The 22,996-nt window shown below is 33.3% G+C and overlaps 1 protein-coding gene across 3 annotated transcripts in view; it reads left to right on the top strand.

Moving 5' to 3' along the window:
• The window catches only part of ELP4 (elongator acetyltransferase complex subunit 4), a 248,367-nt gene that overhangs the window by 73,396 nt on the left and 151,975 nt on the right, over positions 1-22,996 (top strand). For all 3 annotated transcript variants that reach the window (XR_015240934.1, XR_015240933.1, XM_025928599.2), the window contains exons 6-7: positions 15,657-15,741; positions 21,066-21,251. Coding sequence is in view for 1 of the 3 variants with exons in the window: in XM_025928599.2 (XP_025784384.2) it covers positions 15,657-15,741; positions 21,066-21,251 (271 nt within the window). In the remaining 2 variants the exon portion in view is untranslated. The remainder of the gene's footprint in view (positions 1-15,656; positions 15,742-21,065; positions 21,252-22,996) is intronic.

Genomic DNA, 22,996 nt, shown 5'->3' with positions numbered 1-22,996 from the left:
GTTTTATAGTTTTCAAATAACAGGTCTTTCACCTCTTTGGTTAGATTTATTCGTAGGTATCTTATTGGTTTTGATGCAAGTGTAAATGGCATTGATTCCTTAATTTCTCTTTCTGCTGCTTCATTATTGGTGTATCAAAATGTAACAGATTTCTGTATGTTGATTTGGTATCATACTGAATTCGTGCATCAGTTCTAGCAGTTTTTTGGTTTGGGTTTTCTGTATAGAATATCATGTCATCTGCAAATAGTGACAGTTTGACTTCTTCCATGCCAGTTTGGATGCCTTTTATTTCTTTTTGTTCTCTGATTTCTGTGGCTAGGACTTCCAATACTATGTTAAATAACAGTGGATGATAATGGATGTCCCTGTCTTGTTCCTAACAGTACAGTTTTTACCCATGAAGGATGACATTATAACAATATCTGTTCTCCCAACCTATGACACTGGAATATCTTTTTCTTTGTTTGTGTCACCTTCAGTTTCTTTTAGAATATTCTTTCAGAATACAAGTCTTTCACCTGTTGGTTAGTTTTATGCCTAGATATTTTATTCTTTCTGGTGCAATTGCCAATGGGATTGTATTCTTAATTTATCTTTCTGTTGCTTCGTTATTAGTGTATAGAAATACAACAGATTTCTGTATATTGATTTTGTATCCTGTGATTTTACTGAATTCAATTATCAATTCTAGTAGTTTTTGATAGAGACTTTAGGGTTTTCTCTATATAGTATCATATCATCTGCAAATAGGGAAAGTTTTACTTCTTCCTTATTGATTTGGATGCCTTTTATTTCTTTTTGTTGTCTGATTGCTATGGCTAGGACTTCCAGTACAATGTTGAAGAAAAGTGATGAGAATGGACATCTTTGTCTTACCTTAGGGGAAAAGCTCTCAGTTATTTACCACTGGGTATGATGTTCACTGTGGGTTTTTCATGCATGGTCTTTATTATGTTGAAGTATGTTCTCTCTAAACCTACTTTGCTGAGAGGCTTTTTTTTTTTTAATGTTTTATTTATTTTTGAGAGAATGCAAGTGGGGGAAGGTCAGAGAGAGGGGTACAGAGGATCCAAAGTGGTTCTGCGCTAACAGCAGTGAGCCCAATGTGGAGCTTGAACTCACAAGCTGCAAGATTGTGACCTGAGCCAAAGTCAGATGCTCAACCAACTGAGCCACCCAGGTGCCCCTGCTGAGAATTTTTATCATGAATAGATGTTGTACTTTGTCAAATGCTTTTTCTGCATCCATTGAAATGATCATATAATCCTTACCCTTTCTTGTATTAACATGATGTATCATGTTGATTATTTGCAAATATTGAACACCCTTGCAATCCAGGAATAAATACCACATGATTTTGGTGCATGATTTTTTAAATGTATTGTTGGATTCAGTTTGCTAGTGATTTATTGAGAATTTTTGCATCCATGTTAATGATGTATATTGGCCTGTAGTTCTCTTTTCTGGTGGAGTCTTTATCTGGTTTTGGTATTAGGGTAATCTGGCCTCATAGAATGAATTTGTAAGTTTTCTTCCCTTTTTTGCATCTTTGGAATAGTTTGAGCAGAATACATATCAGAGAAAATCTTCAGAAACAATGACAATACAAATAATAAAAAGGTAATAAATACATATCTATCAATAACTACTTTGAATGTTACTGGACCACTACTCACTCCAATCATACAACATAGAATGTCATAATGGATAAAACAAAAACAAAAACAAAAAACAAAAAACAAAAAACAAGATTGATCTATATGTTGCCTACAAGACACTCATTTTAGACCTAAAAACACCTGCAGATTGAAAGTGAGGGTGTGAAGAATCATTTATAATGCAAATGTGTCTAAAGAAAGCTGTAGTAACAATATTTGTATCAGATAAACTAGACTTTAAAGTAAAGACTGTAAAAAGAGACAAAGAAGAGTATTATATAATCATAAAGGGACAATCCAACAAGAAGACATAACAATCGTAAATACTTGTGCACCCAACATGGGAGGACCCAAATATATGAAACAATTAATAACAAACATAAAGGAACTGATTGATAATAACACAATACTAATAGGGGACTTTAACACCCCACTTGCATCAATGGACAGATCATCTAAGCAGAAAAGAAACAAGAAAACAATGGCTTTGAATGACACACTGAACCAGATGGACTTACCAGATATATTCAGAACATTCCATCCTAATACAGCAGAATACACGTTCTTTTCAACTGCACATGGGAGACATTCCCCTGAATAGATCACATGTTAGGTCAGAAATCAGACCTCAGCAAGTATAAAAAGATACAAATCATACCATGCACTTTTTGTGATCACAAATCTGTGAAACTAGAAGTCAACCACAAGAAAAAATTTGGAAAGACCACAAATATTGGAGGTTAAGCAACATGCTACTAAACAATAAATGGGTCAACCAGAATATCAAAATAGAAATTAAAAAATACATGGAAACAAAAGAAAATGAAAATACACAATGGTCCAAAACCTTTGGAATGCAGCAAAAGCGGTCCTAAGAGGGATGTATACAGCAATATAGACCTACCTCAAGAAGCAAGAAAAATCTTAGATTTTCTTAGATAAATAATCTAACCTTACACCTAAATGAGCTAGAAAACAAACAACAAATGAAGCCTAAATCCAGCAGAAGGAAGGTAATAATAAAGATCATTTATAATCTTTATAATAATAAAGATCATTTATAATAATAATAATCTTTATATAATTTTATATATTTAATAATATATAAATATATAATTTATACAAATATATAATTTAATAATATTATAAAATATTAATTATATGTTTAATAATCTTTATATAATCTTTATATATTTATATAATAATAATATAATCTTTATAATAATAAAGATCATTTATAATAATAAATGATAGAAACTAAAAAAATTTTTTTAATAAAACAGATCAATGAAACCAGGCACCTGTTATTTGAAAAAATTAATAAAAGTGATAAACCTCTAGCCAGACTTATCAAAAAGAAAAGAGAAAGGACCCAAATAAATAAAGTCACAAATGAGATAGGAGAAATAACAACCAACACCACAGAAATACAAACAATTATAAGATAATATTGTGAACAACTGTATGCCAACAAATTGAACAACTTGGAACAAATGGATAAATTCCTAGAAGCATATAAACTACCAAAAGTAAAACGGGAAGAAATTGAAAAGATGAGCAAGATCAATATGTAACAAAGAAATTGAATCAGCAATCAAGAAAAAAAATCCTAACAATCAACAGTCCAGGGCCAGGTGGCTTCACAGGCAAATTCTACCAAATATTTAAAGAAGAGTTATTTTATTTTAATTTAATTAACTTAAATGTAAGTAGCTATATATGATTAGTGGCTGATCTTGTTAAACAGCACCGTTTTACAACATAAGTCAGTTCTTATCACTACTCTGGCTCAAACCTTCCAATGACTTACAATCTCACTCAGAATAATAAACCCACATTCTAACAGAGATATTATAAGGCCCCAGGGCCCTACATGTACTTATGTAATATGATTGCTAGCTACTGCTCTAATCTCTTTGATCTCATTGAGGTTGGGGAAAGAGTAAAGGGAATATCAAGAATGCTTTCCAGGTTTCAGACAATAGAACTAGGATGGTGTCATTTACTGATGTTAAAAAAACATATGTCCAGCAATATTCTTTGGAACATTCTCTGACATGAACACCTTCTATGAACCTGAGCACCTTTTATGAGCCTTACATAATGCTAAACTCCAGGTTTATTGCAGTAAACAAAGCAGCTGTTATTCTTGACCATGTGTAGTGTTTAGTGAGAAAGCACACAAAAAAATTTTTAAAGCCAAGTAAATAAATGTATATGTCATTAGGAGTTGTGATAAGTACTATAAGGAAAAAGAACATTTTCCACAAGTTATATGAGGGGGTAGAGGGATATGCTTTGAGTTGTGTTCAGGTATGGTCTCTCTGAAAAGGAAGCTTTTGAGCTGAGACCTGAAGATAAGAAGGCCATCCTACAAAGGTCAAGAAATATTCTGGAGGAATAGCCAGTGTGTTAAGGAAAGACTTAGTGTGTTCAAAGGAATTGAAAGATCATGTTGTGAAATAGAGTAATAGAGCTATAAGGAAGATGTGTTCTGTGAGATAGGTGAGGTCATATTCTCATAAGAAATTTGTTCATGGGGGACAGAGAAAAAGCAATAATTGGAGGAGATTTAGGAAGCAACAAGTTTTTGTTGTTTTGTTCTATTTTAATGTAAATGAGAAAAATTGAATAGAGAGAGAATCGATGGAGATTAGAAAAGGAAGTAATGGTTTCTATTTGTATGGCATTAGGCAAATTACTAAACAATTTGGCAGAATTCCCAAGCCACTCAAGGCCAGGGATGGGCCATTAAGATGTAGTAACATTTCCTCCACTGGGGGGAAGGAGGGAAAGGAATAAGAAGAGAACAGTGTAGATACAAACAAATAGGTTTGTAGGGTTGGAGTCAGGAGCTTGAGTAGTGTTGAAGGTATGGACCGAGGTCTTCTCTTTACTCAGTGAATAATAGGCAGGGTCATCCACTGAGGAACAGTTAGTTACCTGTTAGGAATTTGGGTTAAATGGGGAAGGTTTGAAATGGTTGTTTCATGGACTAGAAGAATACACCAACTAGAGAAGTATCAAATATTTATAGGTCTGTCAGGTTGTGTGACTTTCTTGCACTGTGATAAGATTCCTGGTGCAGGCAGGATTGAAGTTTTGCCAGGTGCAGGCAACAGAAGGAGTTTAAGTATTAAAAAGTAAACGTGATCGATCACAAACTCTATGGCTAAGAAAATGAATTGAAGACAACTGCTGTTGATATATGAGGAGAAAAGGGACAATGGACTGGTAGTGGACTTACTAATCTTAATAGTGGGGGTAAATGGACAAAGCAAGTTACTAAGATCAGAAGTGTTGATTGAGAATAAGATGTTTGAATTAGAACTGTAAACCATGTAGTATCTTCAGTTGATAGAGGAAAATGTCCAGGAGCTTGATAAAGACAGCAGCTTAAAAAGGGGAATGGTTGGAATTGGTTAGATGTAAAAAAGTCTGGATATTTGTTTGTTTGTTTTGTTTTACCAGAAAGTGAAGGAGGAGGAGTGGTTTGAAAGTAACACTGGAGAACAAAGAGAATACCAATCAAATCTTTCAAATGTTGAGGAAAGGTATATAAACTACAGCTTTATTTGGGCTCAAGTGCCTGTTGCCTTTCAAGAGAAATACTCTTCGGAGGGTGGTGGGGCCGTGGCTTTTATTAAGGTCTACAGTTGATGCTAGTTGCAAAGACTGTAGTAGTGGTTCTAGCAGGTGATTTCTGCAGCAGTGTTTTCTGCATAAGAGAGTTGAGGTGGGCTTAGCATCCAAGATATAATAAAGTGAAAAAGCAGATTTTAGTAATGGGATATATGGTATATAAAATTTTATATAGCCAATCCCAAATTCTTTTCTAATACTAATTCAGGAGATGTCAATTTAGGTTCCAAAATTTTAATGATATGTGGTCAGAGAAGCTCACGAAAGGCTCAAAGTAAATTTCCTTCTAAGACCATTTTAGAAACTCATAATATATGTAGTATGTGAAAGGCTGTGAGAGAAATGTCAAAATTAAACAAATATGTACATAGTTCTTATAACCCTGCTTATATTTGTGTATCGGTAAAATATTCTTCACAATGAAAAACATTTTTATCAGCATACTTCTCAATATCCCACATTAGTTTCTCTCAGTAAGAGAAGGAAGGGCTGGTACAGAGAGATGTCAGAGAGGATGTTCATCATAATGTTAACAGTGTTCACTTCTGGGTAGTGGGTTTTGGTATTTTTCCTATTCTTTGTATGTTTTATGTCTTTGAATTTTTATGATTAACAAACATCATTTTTGTAATGGGGAGGTATTTCAAATAAGTGGGGAAAGCCTAATCACTTGGGAATAATATAGTGAAATCCATTTTTCATATTTCACATCAAACTATATTTCCAAAGATTAAAGATTTAAATATAGTAATTGAAATTATAGAAGTATAGGAAGAAAATAGAATGCCTTAAATTCTTGGAGTGGGAAAATGGCAAAAACTGTATCTAGTGATCAGATCTAAATACTATTCTCCATATGAAGGACTCAAGACTGGAGAAATGTTTGATTCACAGGAAAGACAATGAGGGGTGCCTCAGTCGGTAGAGCATCTGACTCTTGATCTCATGGTCATGAGTTCAAGCCCCACATTGGGTGTGGAGCCTACTTTAAAAAAAGAAAAAAATGTTTTCAATTCAAAGGAAAGATAAGGAGACACCTGTAATGTCTTTTTTATGTTTAGAAGTGCTTAAAGAATGATGAGGTCAGGGCAGGGCATGTCAAAAGGATACAGAAGCCAGCTCAAAGGAGTTCCCACTGGACAAATAGGTAAAATTTTGAGCATCAGAATAAATAACGATAGTAAATGGATTATAACCCATTTAATGAAGCAGGAAGCCATGAGTACATATTGATGCAAATAAATGAATGAATAAATAAGTTATTGAGGAAAAAGACATTTACATAACCACAGAGTACCTTCTCACAAAATATTTATTGACTACAAAAGGGAAAGAATAATTATATGGTACAGAAGCCTGACAGACATAACTTTAATCAAGTTAATGTCAGCAGTTATGGGGCAAATTGAAATCATGTATCATCTGATAATATGCGTTGAGAATTCAGGAATGCTCCTGTGTTTCTACCAAACATACATAATTTAAATCTAATAATCATAAGGAAATACCAAACAAACCCAAATTGGGAGCATTCTACCAAATACCTGGCCTGTAATCCTCAAAACTGTCTAGACCGTAAGAGTCAAGAAAGTCTAAGGCACTTCCAGATTGAAGAAGACTGAAAAGAGACATGATAAGTGAATGCAACATGTGATTTTCAACTGAGTCCTTTGCTATAAAGGATTATATTGGGACAAGTGGCAAAACTTGAATGGGCTCTGAGTGTCAGATGGTAGTAACAATTTCCAAATTATACCAATATCTTAAGTCAGGAGGTTATATTATTGTTATGTAGAAGAATGTTTGTAGGAATCATAACCTAAATAATTAGGAAGTGACGGGTCATCAATGTCAGCAACTTATCCTCTAGTGGAGCAGGAAAATTTTTTTTTCTATGTTTGCAATTTTTCTATAAGTTTAAGATTGTTTCAAAATTTAAAAAAACACGCATATATGTACATATGTTAATATTTTTAACAAATTTAGAGAATTTTTAAACTGCTAACAAGTTGAATATCCTAATACAAAATGGGGAAAAGATAACAATGTGATGTTCTTGAAAGAAGAAACAAAAATAGCTAATAAGCCTTACTAATGATCAAAGAAATGTAAACAAAAACCATTTTTCAGCTATCAGATATTTAAAATGATAATACCCTGTGTTAAAGATGATGTGGTTATCACTCATGTTAACTATAGGAGTGTACATTGTTAAAACAATCCTAAGAAAGGATATCAAAAGTTGGAGTGTACATTATCATTGTTGCCATCATCCCATTTCCCATTCTTAAAGAAATAATGATACAAGTTAACAAAGATGTGTGTACAAGAATTCTTACCATAATTTGTGTGTAATACTAAAAATCTGGAGATAACCTAAGAATTGTCCGTATAGATGGGTTGAATAAACTATGTTATATCCACCTAATGAAGTACCTTGCATGCAAAGTGATAATAAAAACAAAGTGGGTTAGAAAAAATATAATATATGTAATATATGATATATGTATGCAGAAAGTATTCTGTAAAGATTTGCATCAACAGCCTAACAGTCATGATCTCTGAGTGTTTAAATTATGGATGATTTTGCCTTTTCTTTTTCTTTTTCTTTTTCTTTTTCTTTTTCTTTTTATAAACCTTGTGAGACAGCATAGTTTAGATAGGGGCCATTTGGTTAGACAATCTGGATTTGAATCCTGAGTCATCCACTTACTAGCTGTATGACATTGTACCAGTTACTTTACTTCTCTGGGCTCACATTTCTTAGGCTTCCATCAGAATAATAATAATAGAAACTACTTCTTAGGATTGTTAAATGAGATAACAAAAATTTACCACTTAGCAAACACTGGCTAGCATAGTAAGGACTTAATGAATCTTGGCTTCCATCCTTGTTATTATTTCTGCTTATATGTTTGAAATTTATTCTAATCAACATTTTTATTAATAGGCCAATCAATAAAGCTATTTCTCCTTTGGTAATGTAACTACTTAAGCAAATATTTTTAATCTGGACAGTCAGCTTTCTTTTCCCTATCATATTCTCACATTCGAAAATCAATTCCTCCTTAGAAAAAAGTCTGTGAGTGGATAGTAGCCATATTTCTTGTGCCTCCTACACTACTTAGCTCACTCCTGAAAGCTTATTAAAAGACTTGATAACAGAATGCTTCTTGCTACTCACTTGGCAGTTGTAGGTGGTACTGTTGTAGTGGACCCATTCCTTCTTACTTCCTTAAGTGCATACCTTGTTCCATCTCACCATCCCACCTGACTTTCATCCATCCTGTAAGTGGAGCATTACTATGGTATATTGACAACATGGGGATTGATAATAGCTAACAATTACTGAGAACTGACTTTCTCTCAGGTATTAACATATTACTTTTGTTATTTCATTTAATCCTTACAAAATGTCATGAAATTTATAATATCACCATTTTGAATATGAGGAAATACACACATCAGGCTTAATTAGTTTATTTAAAGTCATACAGGGACTCAATCTCAAGGGACTCCAAATAGCTAAAGCAATCTTGCAAAAGAACAAGGTTGGAGGTCTTATACTTCCTGACTTCAAAAAGTTTTACAAAGCTACAGTAATCAAAGCAGTGTGGTTTGGTACTGTCATAAAGGCAGATATTTAGGCCAATAGAATATAATAAAGGACCCAAAAGTAAACCCTGGCATACATGGTCAAACAATCATCAACCAGAGTGCTAAGACCATCTAAGGGGAAAGAGCAGTCTTCAAGAAATGGTATTGGGAAAACTGGATATCCACATGCAAAAGAATGAAGATGAACCCTTATCTTATACTCTATATAAAAATTAACTCAAAATGGACTAAAGTCCTATCCATAAGACCACACACTATACACGTTTTAAAAGAAAACAAAGGCAGAAATCTTCATGACATTGTATTTGACAGTTATTTCTTGGATATAACACCAAAAGCACAGGCAAAAAAAAAAAAAAAAAAGCAAAAATAGACAAATGGGACTACTTCAAACTTAAACACTTCTGTGCATCCAAAGACACAATCACCTCAGCAAAAGGGCAGCCTAAGTAATGGGAGAAAATCTTTTATCTGATAAGGAATGAATATGCAGAATATATAAAGAACTACAACTCGGGGCGCCTGGGTGGCGCAGTCGGTTAAGCGTCCGACTTCAGCCAGGTCACGATCTCGCGGTCAGTGAGTTCGAGCCCCGCGTCGGGCTCTGGGCTGATGGCTCAGAGCCTGGAGCCTGTTTCCGATTCTGTGTCTCCCTCTCTCTCTGCCCCTCCCCCGTTCAAGCTCTGTCTCTCTCTGTCCCAAAAATAAATAAACGTTGAAAAAAAAAAAAATTTAAAAAAAAAAAAAAAAAAAAAAAAAAAAAAAGAACTACAACTCAACAACAAATAGCCTGATTAGAATCTGGGCAAAGGACTTGAACAGACATTTCTCCAGAGATAAATACAAATGGCTAACACAGTCTCACCCTCCACAATGACTTTTTTATACTTTCTCTTTTTTTATACAAACCTGTAATATACTTACCAGTCTTTATTCTTAGCTTATGACCTTTCACTGAGAAAACAGATAAAACCAGCAGAGACATCTATTACTACATTTGCCACCCATCAGCATCTGTACCAACAGAATACTGTCTTTCCCCACGTTACCATAGGTGAACTACTCATTAAACCTTTTTTTTTTTTAAGCAAACTCTATACCCAATGTGGAGCTTGAACTCACAACCCTGAGATTAAGAGATACAGTACCGACTGAGCCAGCCAGGCACCCCAATAAGTGAAATATTTAAACACCTATACTAAAGGCCTATTGAAGTTTGAGGTCATGAATTTACAGTGAGACCAGTCCACTTAGATGGGGCCACATCTCCCACCACTTTTAGCTGTAATGAGGCAAATGTGGAGTGGGCAGAGAGTTAAATTTAGCCTAACAGTTTTGCTGAGCAAGTGAGACAAAGCAAGAAAAGAGCAAGGAAGTAGGGACAAGGTTTGATCATGGATCAAGATGGTTAAATAGTTGAAAGAGTGTATCAAGGGGAGTGAGTGATGAGGTGGTAGGCAATGGTATGGAGGTTTCAGTGCGGTCAAAAGATTACATATGGACTCTAGGGAAGATAGGAAGTGGTGGTTGTGGGGAGGAGAGAGCACGAACTGAGATTAAATAGGTATAGCAGTTATTGATAATGGCAAGGTCTAAGGTATGATCATAAGAGTGAGCACCATAGGGGCACCTGTGTGGCTCAGTCGTTTGAGTGTCCGACTCTTGATCTCAACTCAAGTGTAGATTTCAGGGTCATGAGTTCAAACAGAACCCCTGCTTGCTCACAGACCTCATCCCCTAGGATGTCACTCTAGCAATTCTTCCATCTCTCTCCTGTACCATTAGCTTTTCCTTTCTACTGGATGCATTCTATAATATATAAACATACTCTTATCTCTTCCTTTTAAGAAAATAAAAACATCTCCCATCCCACTTCCTCTGCCAGCTACTATTCTATTTTTCTGCACCAGAACTCCTTGAGTTTTCTAATATTTGGTATCTCCAATTCCTTCCCTTACATTTTCACTTAAAACCACTCCAATTAGGCTTACACCAACATCATTCCCCTAAAGCTGTTATAACAGTTCAAGCCTCGTCCGTGTTGGACTCTGCTCTAGGCATGAAGCCTACTTAAAAACAAACAAACAAAAAAAAGAGTGAGCACCATAGGTAGGATGGAGATAAGATAATTGGGAGAGAAGTGATCAAGAAACTGAAAGGCCAGCATGTTTGAAAGATAATTAATGAATCAGAGTTGGATAGATGACAAAAACAATGATGGGTAGTAGGAGACATAATCTAATGACTTATTTACATTAGTAAGTAAAGGAAATCAGAGTAATGTTGAACTGAATTATTTTTCATGAAACACCATAACCTCTCTCAACTAGAGATAGTATCTCTATCTGACAGTGGATTATTTGGCCTATGCACGCAATTCTTGCATCCTCATGTTCTTAGTATTTTCCCAGCTATGACTCAGAGATCTGTGCTAATCATTTCTCTCCTTGCATTTCTAGCCTCTATATGTTCTACTCTTAGTTAAGTATTCATGGTGAAGAGAATCAAACTCAGTGTTGTTAGGTTGAAAAGCATCAGAAAAGGAAAATCAGTGACAGTCCTCAGTGTAGTAGTAATGGAATTTTTAACTTGAAAATTAGTTGTGAATAGACTTCACAGTCTAGATAGTCACATGCAAATTATATGCTAATATAACTTTAGCTCAGCAAACCAGTTTGCACAATTAGTTGAGACATTTGATATTGCACCTACTGCCCTGTGAGTATATCTTACTGTTTGTCATAAATGAATATTTGAAATATATGTATAAATAGAATTTTGGTAATACAAGTCATATTTTCTGAATGATTTGCATAATAATGTCAAAAATCTTCACTTTAAATTAATCCTAATTGGGAGTGATAACAGTTTTTCTTCCTAAGTATTTCTTTCAAGTGGCTAAATCAATATTTAAATGCACCAAAAGTTGTTATTTTTTAAAATCCAGCAATTAAGCATTTTAATGAGAAAAATCAGTCTTAAGAAAAAGAAAAATCGTTCTTGAGCCATTAATTTTAAGTTAGGAAGGACAAGAGAAATTATCTAGTGCAACTCTGTCATATGAGAAAATTTTGAGGCCCAGAACAGAAAAATTAAATACTTTGCCTCATTATCACCCATTTAGCTATAATTGCTGATATAGACCTAGAACTCAGATCTTGATATTTATTCCATATATACATAATTTTATTGTTATAATCTATCTTTTCACAAATAAAATCTTGTCTTTTGGTATCCAAGCTTTTTTGTTGTTGTTACATTTATTCTTTGATTACATTGAGACTTTTGTAAGTATTGCTTTGTTCATTCTTTGAGAAAGTATAAGGTACTTAACTGCTCTTTATTATCTGCTTGATTTCTTTTCTAGATATACTACATCTATACCTACAGCTAGCTATATTACAGCAGATTGTTTTTATCTTTCTTAATGAGATTGACAAAATTACTTTTCATGGAAAAACCATTACCATTTGTTGATAGAAATTGAAGTTCTCTGGTACAAATGTCTGTCAGACCTCTTGCTGAAAATTGGGGCAGGGGGAGAAGTGATAGGTACAAAAGTCTCATTTTTTCCTATCAATTTAAAAAAGATGTAGAACTTGGTCATCAGAATATAGATTTAAATTTTGTGTCATTAGACCCCTTTTATACATGTTTAATATTAATATGAAGAAATAAACTATAAAAAACATGGTAATTAAAGCAGGTATATGGAATAATTTTATTTTTTTAACTGAAAACAATTTTAAATGCTTGGTATTTTAAAGATAAAAATTAAAGTTCTAATAATTGTTTTTACGTTCTTTATATGTTATAGTTTTAAAGAGAAATTGTGATATCAAGTTAGATCATTTTACCATATAAGTTGTTGAAAATTAAGAAAATTGGCCAAAATAATACACATGATTTGAAATGTGCTGTCTTTGGGACATGTTTTAAATACTTTGATAGGCTAACCTTTGTTAAATGCCTGGAAACATTAATAAGGAGGACAGGGACATATTTGTAACTAGATTTCCTTCTGCCAACTCCTGGTTTATAAGTTACTCTACTGCTAAAAAGCAACAAAAAAAGACAATAGCCTCAAAATTAAAGGGGTTTAACTTAAAAAAATTTTAGATGACAATAGAACATATTTTTATCTTTTACTGATTATTATAAGTATTGCTGACAAGGAAATGTATCTCATGGAGATTAATAATACTTAGTAGTAGTTTAATATCAATACCATATAAACTAGTTCAATTTTAAATGCTATAACCCATGCATCATAAATGAATATTATCAATTTATATACCTAAATGTATTGTCTTTTTCCCATTTAATTTTGTTATCAGAGTGTTTATTGTCCTAGAAATCTAATTAGTTTGGGGAAATTTATTGCTTGTAAAGTTCTGAGCATTGTTGGTGATTGGATTGTTTTATGTTAGTGATAAATAAGGAAAGAGATTAAGATGTATTGGCTTTATGTCTTTGTTTTTGTTCTGATATCAAATCTCTCCACCACTTTTGAAGAGAATCTTAGCTTTACTATGGTTACTATCAGAATGGGAGAATATGAAATAAATAATTGATTGTATTGGTTGAACAGTGGCAACAAAAAACTAAGAAGTAATTTATGTATGTGGTGTTTTATAAAGTACCTCACATAGTAAATTTACTACCATGCACTTAAGACAAATTTTATTATTGAACAATTTGGGGCAGAAGGAATAATGTTTAAGAAACTTTTTGTAATATATGCAATAATAATGGTCTTGGGTAGATTCATTATTGGTGGATTAGAATGAACTGGCTATATTCTTGATCCACCCTCCTTTAACCCATACTGACATTCATCAAATGGTTGGCTGAAATTCATTTCATAATCTGGGACCTTGGAACAGAGTTTACCCCTTGTGCAAATCTAATTGACCCAGATAGGAATTGAATATGCAGGAATTCAAACAGCAGCACTGTATTCTGAAAGTTGAGCTACCCAGGACAAATATGTTACTTATTTATTCATATATATTTATGTATTTATATATATATAAATATCCATATATTTATGAAATAGTTGCATCACTGTCTTTATGGAATTTCATTTTTCATAGACACATTTATAGACTCATGAAACTGGAAAAATGTGACCATGTGATCCAATGTATCTTCATCCAAAATGGAGATATATGAGAAATAACCATACTGCCAAAGCCTTCAACTGGAGCCATATTTGTTTTGCATATAACAGCATTCTTTTTTTTCTAATAATCTTTTTTAATGTTTATTTATATTTGAGAGATAGAGACAGTGTGAGGGGGGAGGGCAGAGAAAGAGGGAAACAGAATCTGAAACAAGCTCCAGCCTCTGAGCCGTCAGCACAGAGACCGATGTGGCTCACACTCATGAACTGCAAGATCATGCCCTGAGCCAAAGTCAGACACTTTACCAACTGAGCCACCCAGGCGAACTGCATATAACAGCATTCTTTTCTCTTGGTTTTCTTTCTTTTCTTTTCTTTTCTTTTCTTTTCTTTTCTTTCTTTCTTTCTTTCTTTCTTTCTTTCTTTCTTTCTTTCTTTTTTGTTAGTTGCTTTGGGGCTAGATGTTGCTGTTCAATAAAATATTTGCAGAGATGTGCATATATTTTTATTGAACAACCTACCATTGATTTTGCACACTAAGTAATCTGCTACTTTTCCTAACTTCTTATGTTCTTTATTGTTGCATGTGTGCTTCAAATTATATTTCATTTTTTCTTTAGGTCATTTATTCTGCATATGTGATTGCTTTACTTAGGATCATGGTAGAGCAAATACTTTTGTATTTTTAAGGTCACCCACAGCTTTTACAGCATTAGTTACTGAAATGTCTATGAAATAGCTATGTTCCAGATCCTCATTATCATGACTTTTAATGTTCAGCCATAGCACACAGGTTGTCCGTTATCAAGAATATTAAATTCAGACAATGTTAAACCAGATTTTCTTCATTGTAACTATATTTTCTTTGAGGTGTTTTATAACGTTTGTAAAAAAAAGTTTTAAGTAAGCTCTGTGCCTAACGTGAGGTTTGAACACACAACCCCAAGATCATGAGTCTTATGCTGTACCAACTAAGCCTACCAGGCTCCCCATTTTTCTAAAATATTTTAAAACAGTAACATTAATGCTAACATTCATGTGAAAGATAATGTCTTCTTAAATTTATACATTTATTTTATTGATTTCATTTTACAAAGTAGAAATTATATTCATGTTCATATGTCTTAAAAGATCAAATTTTTAAATTACTATTATTTTAGCAGTTCTAAGAAAATTAAAACTTTTCTGGAAGATGAGCTCAGGTGATCAGGACATTGATTCAGGTGTACTTGGCATAGCAGTTCATTAACTAAGTGTTAATTACCCATGATTACTCCTGAAAAGCTATAGTGGCTTCATCTTTTAGGTTGCTTCATTAAATCATTAATTTTCTTGGAGGTAACTAAGCTTGACATAATTAAGACATCTCAGTCTCCACAGATTTTTATTTTCCCATGATGTCAAGAACACTGAGCTAGTTAATATAAGGCATTGTAACGTATTCCCTGGATGTACTGACTTTATATTTTTAAATTATTTATACTATTTGGGTTAATTTTATATTTTAGTAGTCTCATAAATTTTAATTACTTCCTCCATGTTGTAGCTTAGATTTTGAATTGTATGTGTAATATGTCCATTTCTGTATTTGAACCACTTCTTACCAACAGTTCTTTGACTCATGGCTACATAAAGCTGCTTCAGTTTATCCAGAACATCATATATGAGGAAGGATTTGATGGATCCAATCCCCAGGTATTGAGTACCTTCAAAGTTTTTTATAATCATCTATGTAATGTTGTTTTTAAACTCTCTAGGGGTAACCCAGAAGGTTTTAGAATAATTAACAGTGAACAAGCTGTTTCCAAGCACAGAAGATGTAAATAAGCAAGGCACAGGCAGCCTTTGTTTGATTTTTGATGTGTAGAGTTTTAGCTAAGTTCTCAGTGGATGCACAAAAGACATATACATACATTGTCAACATAAATTATTTTTAAATATATATTTGTGGCACCTGGAATAACTAAACTGCTGCATTTTGAAAATTACTCCTAAATCTGCAAGACGTGTACTTTTGTATCTAAATTTTTTTTAAGTTAATTTAGTTTGAGAAAGAGAGAGAGAGAGGGGAGAGTGAGCAGGGGAGGGGCAGAGAAGAAGGAGAGAGAGAGTCCCAAGTATGTTCTATGCTGTCAGTACAGAGCCCAACACAGGACTCAATCCCATGCGCCACGAGATCATGACCTGAGCTGAAACCAAAAGTCAGATGCTTAACTAACTGAGTCACCCAGATGCCCCTCTTATCAAAATTTTTTATATTTCTGTCATTCAGTCCTTAATTGAATAACCTGGTGAGTAAGAATTAATTATTTTAAGATTTTATTTCTTGTTATATCATGCTTTAGGTTATTTCACTGAATAAAAACTGCATTTTTTATTTGCTATATTAAAATATTTTATAACTTAATTATTTCTCTGTAGCTCTGTTTTTAAGAACGCAAGTTTTTAAATTCCCACTATTAAAGATTCCAAATTCCCACTATTAAAGATGTTCTGGTTAGTTTAACTTGAACAAAATGAGAGAAATTTTATTTCCAGTTATAATGCCATTTAGAAATCTTTCTCGGTGATTTTAATTGCTAAAGCTGCTAAAGATTTTCAGTTCATGTATATTATTTCAGCAGAATTATTTCCAGAGCACCATTATTTTTATTGAAGAAAGTAAAGAATCCAAAAGTCTTATTTTTGTCATTATCAACTACATTTGCTCTTAATCCATAAATTTTTAAGTATTCTTATAAACTTTACTGCTATATTTAATGTTTTTTCCACAGCAATGTTAATAAATTTTAAATTTGTTTTGATCATCAGTTTAATACAAAGTTGAAAATACCATACATGTGGTGAAGTATATACATTTATTTATAGATAGCTTTTCACGTGTGTTACAGTTTTTGTGATGGTCCTTGGTTTTTAATACAGTTTTATTTTGTTCATTGTTGCTCCGTTTTTGGTCCTAGCTAAGATTTATGGGCACTATGTCCTCCCTTTGGTGGCATTGTCCGTCTGGAGAGGTAAATTGGTCCCTGACAGACACCTCTCCCTCCCTATGTGCTGTGGTTACTATGGAAACAGACATGTCATAACAGTTCCTATGATACAGTGTGCAGAGCTCCTGTTCTTGCAGGATGATGACACATCTTCTAAGAGCAAGAAATTTTATAAAATACAAAAAATCAAAGGCAATAACAAAGATACACACATACTTCCTTGTATATGTATATATACATATGTACACATATTTATATATATGTACACACACCCATCCATCCAAAGGACCCTTGATAAGTAAGCTATTATTGGAATGGAATAAAATGTTTGTTTTCTTAGTTGTTTATTTGAGTATTAAAAATACCACCATTTTCAATAAATAGTATTTTATTTGATGAAAGCTGATAAACTGAACTGGTTTGTCTCTGAACCAGAAGTTCCACAACTATTGACTTTTATAAAGGTTAAAAGGGTTGAGGTAAGCATTTATATACTGAATACCAAGAACGCTGAAAAAGTTTACAACATACCGATAAGTTATAAAATATATTTCCAATTTTATTGGAATTAAAATATATCTACTAAATTTCCATATTGTTATATTTTAGAGTATATCATTTGCTAAATTACCTCAACTATATTTCTGTCTCAGAAACTTTAGATGAGTTCAAGAAGCCACAAAAATTCATCTATCAAGCACTGCTTCAAAAAATCTTATTCCTGAGTCAAAATAATGTTCTGATACTGAAATAAATTCTTTTTAAAAGGAAATTTTCATCTTACTTTCTGTATCACTACATTTTCAAATAAATTTACATTTTCAAATAAACTAACTTAATTTGAGATAGGCTATAAGGAATTGAGTATTATAGAATACTGTATAATAACTTTGTAGTAAGTAAAGTAGCTCATCTGCAAAGATATTTGGAGTGGAGATGTTTACAAATTGCTGTCATAATTTCATTTAAGTTATGATTTTTAAATATCTAAGAAATATACAATAAAAATGAAGTTTGAAAATTGATTTCACTTAGATATCCAGATTAAATATTTTAGATGTTCTCATTGGAATGAATTTAATATTTATTATTCAGCTTTCAACAAAAGTTTATTTTTTAGTTTGATTAGACCTCAATAAATTATATTAAAAATTTTTTGGTTATGCCTCACAGTGTGCCCCATTATTATATGGCATAGCAAAGGAATTATATGCCTGAAATTACACAGGAAATTTGTAAATCAGCCTTTGCTTTTGCACTTACTATTATATTTTTAAAAATATAAATGTATTCCCAAGTCACCTAGGTGGCTCAGTTGGTTGAATGCCCAACTTCAGCTCAGGTCATTATCTTGTGGTTCGGGAGTTCGAGCCCTGCGTCAGGTTTTGTGCTGACAGCTTAGAGCCTGGAGCCTGCTTTGGATTCTGTGTCTCCCTCTCTCTCTGCCCCTCCCTGACACTCTGTCTCTATCTCTCTATCAAAAATAAATAAACATTAAAAAAATTTGTTTAAATATATAAATGTATTCCCTATGTTGAAGTATCATGCTCAAATATGTTCTGATGTGGTGAGTACCTACCTCACTTAAATATCTTTTTCATTCTTTGGCTTAATATTGTCATTCTTTATACACACACACACACACACACACACACATATATATGTGTGTGTGTGTGTGTGTGTGTGTATGTGTATATATACATATATATACAGGTATATATGTATGTGTGTATGTGTATCATCATATCTGTCATAGTCACTAAACTTCTACAGTTCTCCTGCTTCTGCACCTATCATCATTTTTGTTATAAACTTTTAGCAGATGCTTTTTGATACAATAGTTGGTAATGGTGACTGGGTTAAAATACAGCTGACCTTTAGTTTCTGAAATATTGGTAGGGAAAACCGTATAATGCTGCTCTCCTTCTACCTTCAGATTTTGTTTTAATACCTAGATTTTGGGGGCAGGTTTGTCTCTCCATTTTTCTAGATTGCTCTTTCTGTTGCAAATCTAATTTAAGCTACAGTTCAAGAGAAAACAAGTTTGGGATGACAAAATGAAGCTTAATCTTGCCATTTTACTTAAATTCTGAGTTTCTAAGTAATACAGTAAAAGGCATAACCTATAATTTCAGAGATATCTTACACAAATTCATCAAAATGCATTTAGATTTCTAATACATACATGCCCTGGTACATATTATTACTTCATTTCATTCAAGTAATGCAGAAATAAAAAAAGAAAACAATTTTTATGGACTGCCAATGATGTTAATATATGTCTTAAGGGTTGCCTATCATAACCTTAATACAACCAGAAAAGAAAACTGGACTAGCTGCCTTGATGGTATCATCACGTTTCAGGTCTTTGGAGTCAGGAAGAACTTTTCAAATGTGCTTAAACTAAATTCCTTTTTCTGTAATCACATTTTAATAGCTTTATCCAGGCCCTTTATATATCATGTCCCTTTATATATTTTAAAGGATTGTGTGATCTCGTAGAACAATTTTTTATTGTAGAGATGAGAGAACTAATGCCTAAGTAGTGTTGTGTCTTGCTCAGAATCACATCTTCTTAGTTGCACAGTCCAGACTGTGAATCTATCTTACCCATCTTACTGATTACTGTCCCCTTCTGTTTTTCCTCTTCTAACTTTTCAGTGTTTTATTCATTTCCCTACTTTCCTTTGTTAATAAATTCTCAAAAATACACAAACTCAACTTTCATGTGTAATATCAGAGAGAGAGTAGTTGATTAATACATTTTATTAGTTAAATAGATTTTATTCATTTGTTATAACAATAACAAGCAATATGTTGTAGGATGTGACTTCATCAAAAAACACACTCAAATGACACATGTTCCAAATTTTTGATTTAAGGGAGAAAATGTATTTTCCCCATTAGAATTGTAATGATAAGTTTCCAATTATCTCCATGCACCAGGTTTTGCTAATGTCTCCTTCCTCTGCCCAGAAATTTTGCCAGATTGCTAAAGAAAGCATTTATAGGGGTGCCTGGGTGGCTCAGTTGGTTGAGGTTCCAACTTGGGCTGAGGTCATGATCTCATGGCTTGGCTTGTGAGTTTCAGCCCTCATTGGGCTCTGTGCTGACAGCTCAGAGCTTGGAGCCTGCTTTGGATTCTGTGTCTCCCTCTCTCTCTGCCCCTCCCCAACTCGTGCTCTGTCTCTCTCTTTCAAAAAACAAATAAAACATTTAAAAAAATTTAAAAAAAAATTTTTTTAATACAAAATAAAGAAAGCATTTATAAAACATTTGTTTGGTTAGGATAACACAAACAGTAGAATTTGTTATAAATACATCTCTGGCAAATGCTTATTGATAATCAGTGTAGGTTTTGTTTAATGGTTTTTAAATGCTCTTTTCCCAAGAAATATCAGTCATCATTATGACCTTGATATCAGTAGTCTTGAGTTCCAAATGTTCATTTGTTCAATTTTGATAAGTATTGAACTGAATTATTTTGTAAAAATAGCTTCAAGAAGAATAAGTAAAAGCAAATATAAGGTATAAAAGCAAAACACACATTTTTAAACTTCTTTCAAACAAAATATCAGGCATTGGACATAATAGCACTAAATGAAAAATACTGAGCAAGTTATAGTTTATTGAAAGACTTGTAGAATTTTATAATACTAAGAATGGTTTCTAAGTATTCTAGTTTAGATGTTCTTTATTGCTAACTGATTTTTTTATGTATTATTTCAGCTGTCGCAAACATAATTCGTAAAGTGGTCACTTAAAATTTAGAAACTTGAGGCTTTTGATACTCTTCAAATTTTCCAAAAGTGAGAAAAAAACAGCTATTTTTTAATACTCTTGCAATATAGATGATTTCCTTTATATTGCCGTATATTAATATACATAAAGCTTTTTACCATCTCTACTATCTCCCTGCTATGTTATAAATTTCAAAAACTGGCAAATAGAACTAAAGGAGGTATCCTATTTGTTAATAAAACTTAATGTGTTTGTCTCCCCCCCAACCCAACACACGCATTTCTTTAGAAAAAACAGAAAAACATTTTAAGAATAGGAATCCAGAATCTTGGTTCACCTTTGTGGGGGGATGACATCTGCTGTATGGAAAATGGCAACAGTCACAGCCTTACGAAGTTCCTGTATGTCCTCCGTGGTCTTCTGCGAACCTCTCTTTCAGCTTGTATGATCACAATGCCAACACATCTCATCCAGGTAAGAATCTTTCCAAAACTCCTTTCCCCTAATTAGTGCTACATAATGAAGAGCAATATATAAACACTCGGAGTCTGAGTCTGATAAATTATTTTCATATGCCATTTAAGTAGAACAGATTTCAGGAATGCCAGAGAGCAAAATGTCCTTTACTTTAGATTGTTAAATTGTTGTGTATTTGTAGTTTTAATATACAGTGAGTATATGGTAAGTCTATCTTTAATAATATTATTTTTTTCTTTGATTTCTTGTAAATGCATAATACATTGTGTTATGTGGTTGATTTTTTACTGATATCTTTTCATTAATCATTAGATTAATCATAAAGATCTAAGATATGGATATAGATCTTGAAGAAATATTTGCACACCCATATTCATAGCAGCATTATTTACAATAGCTAAAATGTGGAACCAATCTGAGTATTCATTAACAGATGAACTTGATAAGATATGGCCTATATTGCAATGGAATATTACTCAGCCTTGAAAATGAAGGAAATTATGAGGTGCCTCGTTGGCTCAGTCAGTTAAGTGGCTGACTTCAGCTCAGGCATGGGTTCAAGCCCCGCATCGGGCTCTGTGCTGACAGCTCAGAGCCTGGAGACTGCTTCAGATTCTGTCTGTCTGTCTGTCTCTCTCTCTCTCTCTCTCTCTCTCTCTCTCTGCCCTCCCTCAGCTCGTGCTCTGTCTCTGTCAAAAAATGAATAAAAATGTTAAAAATTTTTAATAAAAAAAGAAAAGGAAGGACATTCTAACATATGCTGCAACACTGATGAATCTGAGGACATTATCCTAAGTGAAATAAGTCAGTCACAAAAAGACAAATACTGTGATTCCATTTATACGAAGTACTTAAAGTAGTAAAAATCATAGAAACGGAAGGTAGTATGGTGGCTGCCCTGGGCTGAGGGAGAGGGAATGGCAAGTTACTTAATCGGTACAAAGTTTCTGAAAATGGTTGTTGGTGGTAGTGGCACAACATCATGAATGTACTTAATAACACGGAATTATACATTTAAAAATGGTTAAAATGGTAAATTCTATGTTATATATATTTTGCCACATTCAAAATTTTGAGGAAAAAAAGAAAAGGGGCACCTGGGTGACTCAGTCAGTTAAGCCTCCAACTCTTGATTTCAGCTCGGGTTGTGATCTCGCAGTTCGTGAGTTTGAGCCGCATGTTGGGCTCTGTGCTGACAGCCGGGAGCCTGCTTGGGATTCTGTCTCCCCTTCTCTCTGCCCCTCCCCTGCTTGTGTGCACTCTCTCTCTCTCAAAATAAATTAACACTAAAAAAATGTAAAAGGAAAAGAAAAGACAAACACTGATCTAAATAGGACATGTCCTTTTCTTCCCTTGCTGTTTCTATGTGTAAACCTCCTGAAACAACACTCTTAGGGAAAAAGGTCCATCTCCCCAGACAGAAAAAGAGGGATTTTTGCAAGATTTGCCTCATCAGCTCAAAAAGTCCTTTTCTTAAGAGTGTTCAAGAGGCTGGGGCACCTGGCTGGGTCAGTCAGAAGAGCATGCAACTCTTGATCTCACGGTCATGAGTTCAGGCCCCACACTGGATATAGAGATTCGTTAAATAAATAAAACTTAATTTTTTTTTTTATAAAAAGAGTATTCAAGAAGCAAGTTTGGGACAATTTTCATCATTGTTGTTATTTTATATGTAATAGAGAAAGTACAATTACATTGTATATTTTTCCACAGTATTTATTATTAAATATATTTCTATAACA

The sequence above is a fragment of the Puma concolor genome, chromosome D1 (genome assembly GCF_028749965.1).
Source record: "Puma concolor isolate L17-30 chromosome D1, mPumCon1.1.hap2, whole genome shotgun sequence".
Taxonomy (NCBI): Eukaryota; Metazoa; Chordata; class Mammalia; order Carnivora; family Felidae; genus Puma; species Puma concolor.
This window is presented reverse-complemented; position numbering and strand designations above follow the sequence as displayed.